The sequence below is a fragment of the Marmota marmota genome, unplaced genomic scaffold, assembly GCF_001458135.2.
Source record: "Marmota marmota marmota unplaced genomic scaffold, marMar, whole genome shotgun sequence".
Classification (NCBI taxonomy): domain Eukaryota; kingdom Metazoa; phylum Chordata; class Mammalia; order Rodentia; family Sciuridae; genus Marmota; species Marmota marmota.
The window spans coordinates 15,255,810-15,268,709 of record NW_026000174.1 but is presented as its reverse complement, the minus strand read 5'-3'; the positions used below and the strand labels follow the sequence as shown (position 1 = coordinate 15,268,709).

The window sequence follows — 12,900 nt, the reverse complement described above, 5'->3', positions numbered from 1 at the left end:
TTGAGATAGAGAAATGGAGTGGCAAGAAGACAAGGGATAGTTGCAAGGGGTCCTGACAAAGCAGGGACAAGGGGATGAGCTCAAGGGCCCAAGAGGTACAGTGCCCTGACCTTGTCCAGCTCCTCCTGGTTGCCAAAGAGTGGGTGGTAGCGGCGGTATTTGCCCTCCCTGTACTTGGCCTCCAGGTGGTGCCGCCGGGCAACGGGGCTGCTGCTGGGCTGCAGGGCCTCGCTGGGGGGCACATTGGCTGCCCAGAAGCGGTTCCCAGCACCATTGCCCAGCTGTAAGAAGAGCTGCGGGTATGGGAAAGAGGTCAGAGGGGGTGACCGATGGGGGAGGGGGTGGGTTTCCCTGAGGTTGTGGCCTTGGAGAGCTAAGACACTCCCCCATTCCCCAATGGGGAAAGAGAGGAGTGGCCTGGTCTGCTGGGAGCTGTGAGTGCCCCCAACTAAGTCATGGGCGCTAAGCCAGTTCCTTGGCTCAGCACAAGGACAAGAGGCAGCACAGGACAAGAGGCAGACAGTCTGACAGGTGAACGCCCCAGGCCTGGTGCTTGGTCCCTGGGGACCCTGTCATTGCCCCACCCAGCCCCACATCTGGAACTCTGCATTCCTGAGTCTGTCCTGGGTGGGGGTGTTGTCAAACCTGTCAGCCAATGGGATAGGCAGGGGTTTTGGAAACATCTCCTGTCTTGACATTCCTGTCTGGGTGCGGGGTGGGGGGGGGTGCAAATTCTAGGAGAGTGCAGGGGTCCAGCATTTGAGGAGCTAGTTCATTCTTTTCTGTGCTCAACATTCATTCCACAGCAATTTCCTTGGTTTCCCACCTCCCCTTTCTCAGGTCCTATGCAGGGTGCTGGAGTCACAGTAGAGAAAAAGCAGAAATAGGCCCTACCACTACAGACTTGCTTTGTGGCTTTAACAAGTTATTTTTCTCCCTGAGCCTTAGCGTCCTCAACTGTATACTGGGTATTTAATCCTAACTCACAGGATTGTTTTGAAAGTCAAGTTAATTAACAACTGCAAAGTCCTTATGTACCACACACACGGTGAGGACAGAGCAAATGGATGTGACACCCAGATTGCTCTGAAATCCCCAGCTTGGCTGATGCTGTCAGCGATGCCCTACGAGGTAGGTCCCTGGGACTAGCCTCCTGCTCCATGTTCTCCACTGCAACTACCACACATCTGGGTACCAGGGAACTTCAAGTACGCTGAAACACATGTTTACATCTGTGTGTATCCCAAAGCCTGCCTCCTCATATCCACTGGTGTGGATGAGTTCAGATAAAGTGAAGGGGAAGAGGCTCTGAGGGGATGTCTGAGGTGGAGGAGAAGGCCCAGGTCAGCCAGGAGGTGGGATGGAGAGAGGCAGGGCTGTGTGGTCGGTATGGATTTGCTGGGTAATCTCAAGCCCACTACAGCCACATCTGTACAATGGGATGACAGTTGAACTAGATCAGGGCTCAGCAAATCCTCCAAAAAGGCCAAATAATAAATAGTTTTGTGTTTTACAGGCTTATACAGTCTATGTTACATCTTCCTTTTTTTTATAACCCTTGAAAACTGTAAACACATTCTTAGCTCACTGGCTAGTTTGCTGACTTTGCCAAAAGTCAGTTTTTCTAAGATCCCCACCCATTATATTATCACAAAGGTCTCCCTAGCTCCAAGGTGCTGGGGTCAGTGAGACGGGGACAGGAGCTGGGAGACCCAGAGAGCAGCTGAGGGGGGCAAATCTTAAGTATTGGTGGCAAGCAGGGGCTTTGCCCACCTCGATGAGTTTTTCTGTCCACACCTTCCTGTCCATCTTCAGGCTCCGCACCTTGGAGACTCCAGCGCCCAGGCCCCGGTGCTCCCCTGTAAACAGAGGGCCAGACTCCAGTCACACGGGCCCTCCCCTTCATGTGAGTACCACCTACCCCAGCAGGCCCCAGGGCCCGGGTCTGAGGCTCTACCTGAGGCATAGCTCTGGCCTGATCATGCACCCCTGCTCCCCACATCACAGCACTGTGCCTTGCAACTCTCGCCAGACCTCCTCCTGCTCTCCATCCTGGACCCTGCAGTAGTCCCCCAACTGGTCTCCAATCTCAGTTTCTAGCCACCTGTCAGAGTCTGATCCACAAATCTGACCAGGTCCCAGTGCCTCACACATCCTCTCACCTGGACTCTTGCTGCCACCCCCATCCCACCATCCCGCCACCACCCTGCCTCCCTAGACTCCTACTGGGCTGGTTCTGTCAGGCCACTTTCCACTCAGCCCTGCAGTGAGATGGCTTTAAAAGGCATATCCCTCTTTACAACCTCCAGTGGTCCCTGGGACCAATCTAAATTCCCCACACTTCCTCCAGCCCCATGTTTCTGCCTGGACTCCCATCCCCATCCCCCAATGCCACTCCTTCCTGTCCTTCAGATCTCTACTGACACATCACCTCCTCCAGGAGGGATTCCTGGACAACAGCACATTCTCCCTAGCACTCCCAGCACTTCTCTTGGTTTTTGTGTTTTCTGCCTCCCTGCTAGAATGTCAGCAGCCTGCAGGCTGCCCGAGTCCTGCCTGCCCTTTTCAGGGCTTCATCCTCACTGCCCAGAACAAAGCCTGGCATACGATAAGCACCAGTAAACCTTGGCAGAATGAAAGGAGGGGCTGCAGGGAATGAAGCCTTGCTCAACTACAGGTAACGACAGGGACCCCTAGAACAGGGAGGGGAGTTGGGGCGGCTCTGGCCTTGGCCTGCCTCCCTTGGAACACCTATGTTGTCCCCTCCAGTCAGCCTCACGACTCTATGAGCTGATGCCCTTCTCATATGTTCCCCAGCTGGGTCATCACTTTCCTGTACCCCAACCTCATGGCCCCAGACCCCTGAACCTTTGCCTTAGAAGTCCCACAGGCCTTGGGGTTCTTCCCCGAGCTTAGTGCTTTCCCCAGGCCTGTCCCTCCCCATGGATCCCCACTTCAGAGGATTCCCACTTGCAGTCAACCAAAGCCACCACCTGGGCACTGACAGCTCCCATGAGGGTTCAATGTCTGGCACAGCATCTGGCACAGGGAAACCCCTTAATAAATTCATTGGGGTGAATGCATCCGGGCTCCACCCTCTCATTCTCACCCTCCTCACTGAGACTTTTACAACACAGATCTTAAACAACCCTGAGTACTCATCCCTTCCCCAGGCCAGACCTCCCACTGCTCTCTATCCTGGACCCTGCAGTAGTCCTCCGACTGGTCTCCAATCTCAGCTTCTAGCCACCAGTCAGAGTTTGATCCACAAATCTGACAGGTCCCTGGGTCTCCTGCCTCCTAGCCCCTCTGGACAAACAGCAGTTCTTTCCACCCGCCTGGCTGACCTCCCCCTAGTCTTCCAATGTCACAGGGATACCAGACCCAATCGGCCTAGGCTTAAATCCAGACTCACTTAATTGTTGGGTGATCTTCTTATATATATAAATAAATATTTTTTAGTTTTTATGGACCTTTATCTTATTTATTTACATGCGGTATGAGAATCGAACCCAGTGCCTCACACTTGCTAGGCAAGCGCTCTACCACTGAGCCACAACTCCAGTCCCTGGGGGTGATCTTGAACAAACCATTTTCCTTATCTGTGCCTCAATGTCCTCACCCATGTTGTGAAAATGGAACCCCTGCCATGCTGTGTAAGGACTTAAGGTTAAACCTGGTGAGAAGGGCTTAGCGGGAAAGAGCAACTTTATGAACAGTGACTCCAGTCCCTTTTGCAGCATAGGCAACCTGCTGACCCAACTCACCAACCCTGACCCCGTATGCCTGGAGCCCCTAGCACACACACACCTGCACAGCGCTTGCAGATGACGACGCAGAGGTTGATGGAGGCCCAGTCGGGCTGTGCAGCCCCGCAGTCAGCACAGAACCTGTTGGGGGCTGCGGCCCAGATGCGCTCAGTCACTTCCGAGGTGGACAGAGCCTCAGCAATGGCTCCCTGCATGGCCTCCAGCCACTGCTCCTTCTCTAGCTCTGACTCGGCCGAGAAGCTGGGAACACAGGAGTAAGAGGACTGCTGGGAAAGGGCCCAGAGGGACTTGGGGCAGCAGGAAGGAGCACAGCATCAGGGCGGGGAGGGGTGCAGAACAAGGCTTTAGGAGTTCCTGGAAAAGAGAGGCCTTCTGAGTCTGGTGAGGAAGGCAGGCATGGACAAAGGAAAGGACACTGAATCTGAGGTATAGATGGAGCAGGGGGACTCTGCCCAGGCCAGGGAGGTGGAAAGAAATGATGCATGGACTAAGACCTGATAGATGAGCAGGGCTGAGCTAGGTGAATGGTGGTGGAAGGGCATTCTAGACAGAGGGGACAGTATGTGCAGAGGGGCAGGGCAACATGGGCACTCCAGGACCACATGGGCCTGTGCTAGGCAGAGGAGGTCAAGGCGTACCCCCAGCACAGCCGAGCACCTATAGTGGTTTGAAGTGGGAGTAAGGGAAGGGTACAGATATGTCTCTAAAAGACCCCTATGCCATCCGCATCTTTAACTGCCTTCCTATTCCAGTCGACCCAATATACACAGATACCTGGAGCCCTGCCACACCATTTCCTGCTCTTCATGTAGAAAGTCCTAGATGGACAATAAATGGATGAGTGTCCCCCACCCTAAAAAGACCCCCCTGGCTCTTTCCCTGCTGCCACCACCACCTCCAAGCCACACGTATATTCAAGATTCTGCACCACATGCACCTACCACCATGCTGAGAAAGGCGTTACTGATAGAGAGGTAATGGATGTCAGCACCACTTTACAAGAGGGGCTGAAGACTCCCCTTATCCACAAAAGCCTGTCACTGGAATTCCCAAAGCTTCCAAAGCCTAGCAAGTTCCAAGTCCATCTTTATGTGCCTGCACCCAACCGTACCCTGTATTTCAGGTGGGGGAAGCCCTTTGTGCTGAACATCCATCCAATCAACCTAATTAAGGTTGATGAGGAGAGTGAGTGGCCTCTGTAAAACAGAAATAAAGGGGAAACCCCATCACATGGGTGGATGCAGTTGTGTGCTAATTAAGAATTCTGGGGCTGGGGCTCAGCGGTAGAGCGCTTGCCTAGCACGTGTGAGATCCTGGGTTCGATCCACAGCACCACATAAAAGTAAAAAAAAAAAAAAAAAAAAAAAAGGTATTGTGTCCAACTACAACTGAAAAATGAATATTAAAAAAAAAAAAAGAATTCTGGACTGCCGGTGCAGTGATACACACCTGTAATCCAGCTACTAAGGAGGCTGGGGCAGGAGGATCACAAGCTCAAGGCCAGCCTCAGCAACTTAACAAGACCCTCAGCAACTGAGCAAGACCCTATCTTGAAGTAAAATTTTTAAAAGGGCTGAGGATAAGGCTCAGTGGTAGAGTGCTTGTCTAGTATGTGCAAGGCCTGGGGTTCAATCCCTAGTGCCACCAAAAAAAGAAGAAGGAAAAGAATTACAGCAAAAATCTCAGGCCAAGATGTCATTAGTACTTCAAATGTAAGAAATGGACAAATAAAAACTTGGCTTTCAACGAAACGGCTAACACTCTATGGTCACAGTGGACAGAGCAAAGTGGCACAGTCAGCCACAGAGTGAAGAGGTAGGGGTCTGGGGTCAGAGGGCCAGTCAGGCCCAGGCCAAGAGGGTAAGGGCAAAGGAACAGGAACAGATAGAGGTGGGGCAAGACAGGGGCGGTGGCAGATTTGCACAGTGGTAAGGAGACGCAGGGATTCTCAGGGGTAGAGATGGAGCCCTGGGAGGATCAGGGGACCCTACAAAAGGAGATGTCCACAGAGCTGTCAGACACACAGGCCTAGAACTGGAGAGCCAGCTGGGCTAAGGGTAAAGATGGTGGCGGTGAGAATGGTGATACAGAGTGGTTCCCACAGTGTTGGAGTCCTCAGTCTCTAGGAAACAGGGGCACAGACAAGGCAGTAGTCTCCCAGGTCACACAACTAATCAGAGGTGGGCCCATGGTTGGGACCCAGGCACAGCATGGTGCCTCAGAAGTGGCAGCTGAAAGTCTGGAAGTGGTAAGGCTGCTCAGGGAGAGAACAGAGGACAGACGCAGACACTGAAGGAAAGCTGGGGACCAGGGAGGAGCATCCAGAACGTACCCTCAAGACAAAATGAGGAACCTTTGAGTGGAGGGAACATTCATGACAGCAGAAGCACTATCAAGAGAGCAGGGCTGGGCTGGGGAGTAGCTGAGAGAAGAGGGCTTGCCTCGCATACACAGGCTCTGGACTGATCCCCAGCACCAATGGCGGGTGGGGGGAAGCAGGGCAGCCAGAGGACAGCAGAGGGGAGTGGAGTGGGGGAGCAGCTGGCTGGTGAAGCAAGCTGGTAGGGGCGACCTGTGAGCTGTGCGGTAGGCATGGGGTACGGGGGGGGGGACCAGTGGGAAGCAGAGTGCAGTGAGGCGTCTACTTAGAAAGGAGAGATCCGAGCAGCTCAGCAAGAAAAAGCAAAGGACCTACACAGGTGGGGCAGGGCCGGGTGGGAAGAAAACCATCCTAGCAGGGGCAGCTCCACATACATGAAAAGAACACTAAAGGCCAGGATGCAGGCGAGCCTGGGGGGCAGGCACACCTGAAGATGCGGTAGGGCGTGGTGAGGTCAAAGCTGCGCCGATCCAAGTCCTTCACGTTTCCCACACTCATGTCGATGAAGGTGATGCCGATGCCCAGGTGATATTCCTGGCGGGAGAGGGAGGGATGAGGGTGAGGCCTCAGTGGACTAGAAAGTGCCCAGGAAAAAGATAAGGGAGGACTCAGGGATCGGAGCATAGGGAAATGGCCTGCGCTCGGGGTCCAGAGCAACGAGGAGCAGGTGCCAGAGCCAGGAGGTGACAGGAGGGCAGTGCTCAGGGAGCAGGCAAGGGATGGGCTGAGATCCAGAGGCAGAGGAGGGGAGGCAAAGTCCTGAGCTCAGTGCCGGGAAGGTGGAGCTGAAAGTACAGGGCTCGGAGAATGGGCAAGGGACAGGAAGAAGGACCAGGGTGGCAGTAATGGGGCAGGGGGAGCCTCAGTGGCCTGACCCAACCTTCTCACCTCCAGATTCTTATAGAGCTGCACTTTGTCACCGACCACGGTCACATATAGCTTATTTTTAAAGCCACGCAACTCCAGGCTGCCAGCATGCTCTGGCTGCTCTGAGCCTCGAACTCCCAACAGATAAGCACCAGCCGGCCGGGCCCGAGCACGCTGCTCAGCCACTGCCTGCTGCAGGGCCTGCATCCACTCCTGCCGCTCCACTAGGCAGAGAAGAAGGGATAAGTCTGAGCTCAGCCTGGCAGGGAGCCCCAGGGTCTCCTAGCCCTAGGCTCCTTGGGAAACACCTCTGCCAGAAGTCCACCCACACTGGCGCTTCTTCCTCTGCCTGACTTCTCTGACTCAAACAAGCTCAGGCCCCTGTCCCAGCTTGGGCCACTTAGGCTGGGTAAGTCACTTCACTTGTCTGAGCCTGTTTCCCCTGCATACGGGAATATGTGGTTCTGAGAGACAGGGAGTGTGGGGGGCCAGTCAGAGCAGCCCCTTCTTTCCCTCCCTCCCTAGGTGTGAGGTAGGGGAGCAGATGTCTCTTCCTCCTCCTTATCTGACCAAACTTCCAGCTTCCTCTCCCCGCTCCACACATGCAACCCCTCCCACTCCCCACCATCACTCTCTGCCCGGAAAGCAAAAGTCCGGTTGTTAGTGATCACTTCAAACTTCTGGTCCCCAATGGCAGTCACACGGGAGATGCAGGCCACAGAGATGAAGCGCTTAGAGTAGGCATCCTGGGGAAGAGACGAGAGCTATATTTCATGGGGGCGGTGGGGACCTCCCTTGCTTCCCTCAGCCTCAGCTGAACCGAAGGCTGCAGAGGTCTCCGGCAGTGATCAGGGATCGCCCTGTGCTGACCCCAAACATTGCCTGTGGGCCAGGAGGACACAGTTCAAAGAGTCAGACCACACTGTTAATGAGGACTCAGTTAGACTCCACCTGGATCCAACATCAAAGTTTAGCCCAGGCCCAGCCTGAGCAGGGGTCAAGTCAGGACTGATCTAAGTAAGCCTCACCTTGTTACTGTCAAAATATCGCAGGTGATCAGCATCCAATCTCACCCATCGCTTCTGATAGATATAAGATCTGGAGAGAAGAGGCAGAAGGACCACAGATCAAAGGACTGGACGTCACGGGAGAGGTTCCAGCATTACCCTAGCCCCACCACCCCAGCAGTCATACACAAAGTTAGGATCAGCCAGGTACAAGGAAGGAATGATCTCAAGTAGTCACTGAGAGGAAGATGGGCTTTCCCTATAGCAAGAGTAACTGAAGTCAGACTCAAAATAGAACTTCTTAAGAACAATAAAACATAGTGGTTAGGGCATGTCAGAAGGAGTCTCCCTCAAATAATCTTGGAGCCCACTGATCTCTGGAACCATGACACCAGTGTCTTGGAGCACGCCCACCCCATGTGGACACCAGCAGGACCCAAGAGGCCTCACTCACCCCTGTGGTGGGTTCTTGTCCAGCCAGCCGGCCTTGATGACCGGTGTAATGGGGCTGGAGCCCCCAGGCAGCTCCTCCATGGGTTGTGGTGGGAGCTCAGGGGTCAGGCTGGGCAAAGGTGAGATCAGGCCACTGGTGTGCCATCCACCACTAGGAAAAGAGGAGGGACGGAGAGCAGTGGATAGAGATTCCCTCAGGATGGGGGCTGGGGAGATGGGAGGGCTGGGCTGGGCTTTGAAAAGGAGGATGGCTGGGAGGGGGAACTACCAGAGGAGTAGACACTCACTTGGGGACACCCTCGTAGGCGTGGTCATCCTCATCCTCCTCGTCCCCAGACAGTTCCTCCCCCTCACTCAGCAGACTGGCCACGCGCACGGCCCGTGGGACTTGGCGTGGTGGGGGCTCCTCCTACCCCCCAGGCCCACTCAACATCAGGCTTCCCTTCAAGCCCCAGATCACAGCCCCGGGGGTTGCCACGTGCACCTCTGTCCACTCCATCCCTTCCCTACACAACTCAGCATTTTTACTTCTGCTTCTTCCCACCCCGACCCCTGCCAGCTAAGACCATGCTGGGACCCAGGCTCATAAGGACCAGAGACCCAGTGGCACACAGAGATCTAGGACAGGGACAAAGACAGAAAGCTAAGAAAGAGAAAGACTCAGGACGAGGGAGAGAAGACAAGCACTGAGAGAGGGTGGCATGGGAACACAGAAAGTAAAATAGACAGAGGGACAGCTGCTCCAAGACAGACACAGAGGGAGGGGGCAGGCCACACATATGTAGATACAGTTGAAGCCTGGAGCAGAAGCCCCAGAGCAGAGCCCAGACCCCTGGTTCAAGGTTCTGGGGTTGCACTGGACTCTACCCCTGCATGGCAAGACAAAGAAATGGGAAAGGGAACTCCCTTGGGGAACAGCAGCCCACTCTCTGGTGGTCCCCAGGTCTAGGAGGCAGCTGGGCGGCCCTCCCTCCATACCAACAGCAGGCAACCCAACCTGCCCGCTGTCCTGCCCACCTTCTTGGTCATCACTCTGGCCGGGGCCCTAGGCCCCTCCTCTGGGATTTCATCATAGTCCGAGTCATCTGGTGAGAAAGAGGTGGGGGAGACCCTGCAGCGAATGGCTTGGCCATACCTCTCGAGACTTGGCAGCTTGGCTTCAAAAAGCCCACCTCCATACCGCAGCTCCCACCCCCACCCTGGCCTGGCTTTCAAAAAAGGCACAGGGACAGGAAGTGCTATTTATATCAAAGAAGAGGCAGGGCCACCACAGGGAGGTCTGACCAGGCAGCAAGCTTGGAGGTCGGAGCAGGGACGGCCCCCAAAAGGCTACAAAGGCAACAAGAATTAAGGAAAGTAGACCACCCCACAGCCGCAAGCCGGCTCCACGGGAGCACTCCCTACCCTGAAGCCAAGGCTCACTCAGGCTGTGTCCCGCCCGTAGTTGTCAGGAGATCAGGCATTTTATTTATTTAGTTTTTTTTTTACATTTTTTGGTACAGGGATTGAACTCAGGGGCACTTAACCACTGAGTCACTTCCCCATCCCTTCTTATAGTTTATTTAGAGACAGGGTCTCGCTAAGTTGCTCAGGGCCTCACTAAGTTGCTGAGGCTGGCTTTCAACTTGCAATCCTCCTACCTCAGCCTCCCAGACTGCTGGGATTATAGGCATGCACCACCACGCCTGGCAAGCAGTCTCCATTTTGCAGATAAAAATGATACTCGGGGAGACCCATGACCTGCTCAGGCAGCACAGTGGGCTGGTGGCAGGCAGGCAGCAATGTAAGCGGCACCCTCGCATGCTCTCCAGGGCTAATCCCAGGTAACTTGCCAGGAGCCCCATCTGGCTGCAGTACCCACCAAACTCCGGTGGCTGGCGGGGAGGCTTCGGAGGGATCTCTGGGGGGCAGGGAGGCCCCTGGGGGACGGTGGATGCAGGCTCCTCTGGCTCTGGCTGTGGATGGGATGACACTGGTGGCAACAATTCCTCCTTGGAGGGAAGGCTGGGAACAGAACAGATGCTCAGTGTCACTAAGCGACAGAGGCAGGACTCGAGCCCTGGGAGCCAGCTCACCTGGCTGCCGCACACCCACACCCTACAGACGCCCCCCCCACCGGAGCTCCTCACATAGCCCCTCACCTTACTTTCCTGACAGAGACCTTTCCCGGCACAAAGTCTAAGGGAAGCGGGCGCCCTCCTCAACCTGAATGAGCTGGTCACCTATCCCCAATATTCCAGAATTTAGCCACTGGGTGTCCACTCTGGAGGAAGGATAGAGACTAGAATGGAGATCAGAAAAGGCTTCCTGGGGGAGGTGATGCTGAATCTGCACTTTTAATGGTAGGAAGGCATTTGCTGGCAAAGAAATGAGACAGAAATGAAATGGACATTGAGGCTGAAGGCACAAACCACAGTCTCCAAAACCAACTCCTGAGCCCCTGAACTGTGGGTCTCTGGACTAAGGCTAACTTCTCTCTTGTCCAGACTTCAATACTACCTCCTGGGTACCCTCAGACCCCTCAACTCACCTCGCCCCAACATACTCATCTCTCATGACACCACTTCTTCATCTCCACTATCGCTCTCCTCCCCCGACTCTCCAGGGACAGGTTCAGGACCCCCTGGGCTCTCACACCACCTGTTTCTGACTGGTCTTTGTCATCAAAGGCAAGGTCTGAATATCGCCTCAGTCTCTTTAGCTCCTGTGTGTTCTGGGACAAGTGCCGTGCCTCTCTGAACCTCAGTTTCCTCTTCTATAAAATGGAACTATTTGCACTAGGAGGGTGGTGGGGGATTAACAGACAAGATATGACACAGGACAGTACACAGGATGTTCAGGCAACACCAGCTAGAACAAGTGCAGAGCCCTGGAGGCCAGGTCCCACCACCTGCCTCTGCCAGTGTCCTACAGGGGCCAACAAAGAGTATCAGAGTGGGCAGCTTCCCTTGGTTATTTTTGGTCTAGTCTGTTCCCATATTCCTGGCAATGACTAACAGTGTGTTAAAAGCAAGGAGGACTAGGAGGGCAGGACTGGGTCAACATGGGGCTGTTGTACGCCCTTCTTCATCTCTAGATCAAGTCCTCCTCTGAAAGTCTGCCCTGAGCGCTCCCGTCTGCTCCCCTAGTCCCTATGTTTCCCTCCATTATGAACTTCATACAAAATTATTCCAAATGATACTTCAAAGTCCCTTGTGACAGTTACTGTGCTAGTGTCTAAGCAGATCTGAACCCCTAGCTCCAACCCGTGTTTCTTAGGACACGTAACTACTTCCGAATTGTAGTGCATAACCAAGGGGAATGTGCCCACCCGCTCCTGTGCAGTCTGACCTTCAGCTGGCTTCCAGCCCTCTCCCTCTGGGCACTCCTCCTGGTGGCCTGGCAGCCTTGTTACTAGGCAGCACTGCACCGGCACACTGGCCTGCATCGGGAACTGTCAGTAGACTCTGAATCTGGGAGATAAGCCAGAGCTTGAGCTTCCCCCACTGGTACATCCTAAGCAGGGCCTAAAGCCACGCATGTGTGGTTGCCCTCTTGGCACAAGAGGTTTCTACACCAGGCTTGGCTCCCTGCAAGCCACATGTCCACTCTGATTCCTCAGCTCCTCCCTCTGAGCTGTCACCTGGAGGACCATGGAGAACGTGCAGATGTTGCATGTATGCCACGAGGACCCCATAGCAGAGGAAGACCTGCAGCTGCTGGTGGCAAGCTGCTCTGGACCCTGTCTGCCTCTCTGAGAATCTGATAACGAGGGGGCTGTGGTGGTCTCGAGGGGGCTGTGGTGGTCTCAAGAGCTTGAACATTTAGCTGAACTTAAGAAAACCCTCTGGTGGGCACAGTACCATTTGACCTATTCTCTCCCATTTGACCCTTAGGTCCCTTTAGAGCAGGGGCAGCATCTGACTCAATATTCCCACTATCCAGGGCAGGGAGGGCCTGGCTGAGTTGGTGGCAAGAGCACGTTGGACAGGGGGGTGGGAGGAAAGGTAGTCTATAGGCAGGTGGGTAAACTGGTCATTAGGGTTGAAAGAGAAGCAAATGAAGTATGAATGATGACCAAAGAACCAAATGACTGAGTGCCCACAGGCCCAAGAACATGCCCCAGCTGGTCAGAACAATGTCCTTGGAGACTGCTTGACAGGCAAGTCCATCAATCACTCTGCTGCTTCCCAGATGCCAAGAGCACCAAGCAAGGCTGAAGGGGTATAGCTCCCAACACCTGCCCAGGACTAAGGGCTGATGGGAAGAGGGGGACAACAGGGCCAGGCTGCCCACTGCTCCTCACTGTTGGTATCCAGGTGGCATCAGCCCCTTCACTCTGGTTCCCAGTCTGTCCTCATCCCTATCCTGACTATCTTGTGGCAAGGGGTCTGCCATACTGAGACCTCTGCCTCCACCCCACCTTCTCAGTTCTTGTATCCTC

At 54.5% G+C, this 12,900-nt stretch overlaps 1 protein-coding gene across 19 annotated transcripts in view; it reads right to left on the bottom strand.

The window, feature by feature from the left end:
- Arap1 (ArfGAP with RhoGAP domain, ankyrin repeat and PH domain 1) overlaps positions 1-12,900 on the bottom strand; it is a 63,042-nt gene that overhangs the window by 18,133 nt on the left and 32,009 nt on the right. For 17 of the 19 annotated variants that reach the window (XR_007342285.1, XR_007342286.1, XR_007342287.1 and 14 more), the window contains 11 exons: positions 10,339-10,481; positions 9,495-9,562; positions 8,765-8,886; positions 8,479-8,628; positions 8,046-8,115; positions 7,643-7,763; positions 7,039-7,241; positions 6,578-6,684; positions 3,811-4,010; positions 1,774-1,859; positions 111-293 (listed from right to left, as the gene is read on the bottom strand). Coding sequence is in view for 12 of the 19 variants with exons in the window: in XM_015477466.2 (XP_015332952.1) it covers positions 111-293; positions 1,774-1,859; positions 3,811-4,010; positions 6,578-6,684; positions 7,039-7,241; positions 7,643-7,763; positions 8,046-8,115; positions 8,479-8,628; positions 8,765-8,886; positions 9,495-9,562; positions 10,339-10,481 (1,453 nt within the window). In the remaining 7 variants the exon portion in view is untranslated. The remainder of the gene's footprint in view (positions 1-110; positions 294-1,773; positions 1,860-3,810; positions 4,011-6,577; positions 6,685-7,038; positions 7,242-7,642; positions 7,764-8,045; positions 8,116-8,478; positions 8,629-8,764; positions 8,887-9,494; positions 9,563-10,338; positions 10,482-12,900) is intronic. The other 2 variants (XM_048788121.1, XM_048788123.1) reach the window with 1 other exon arrangement.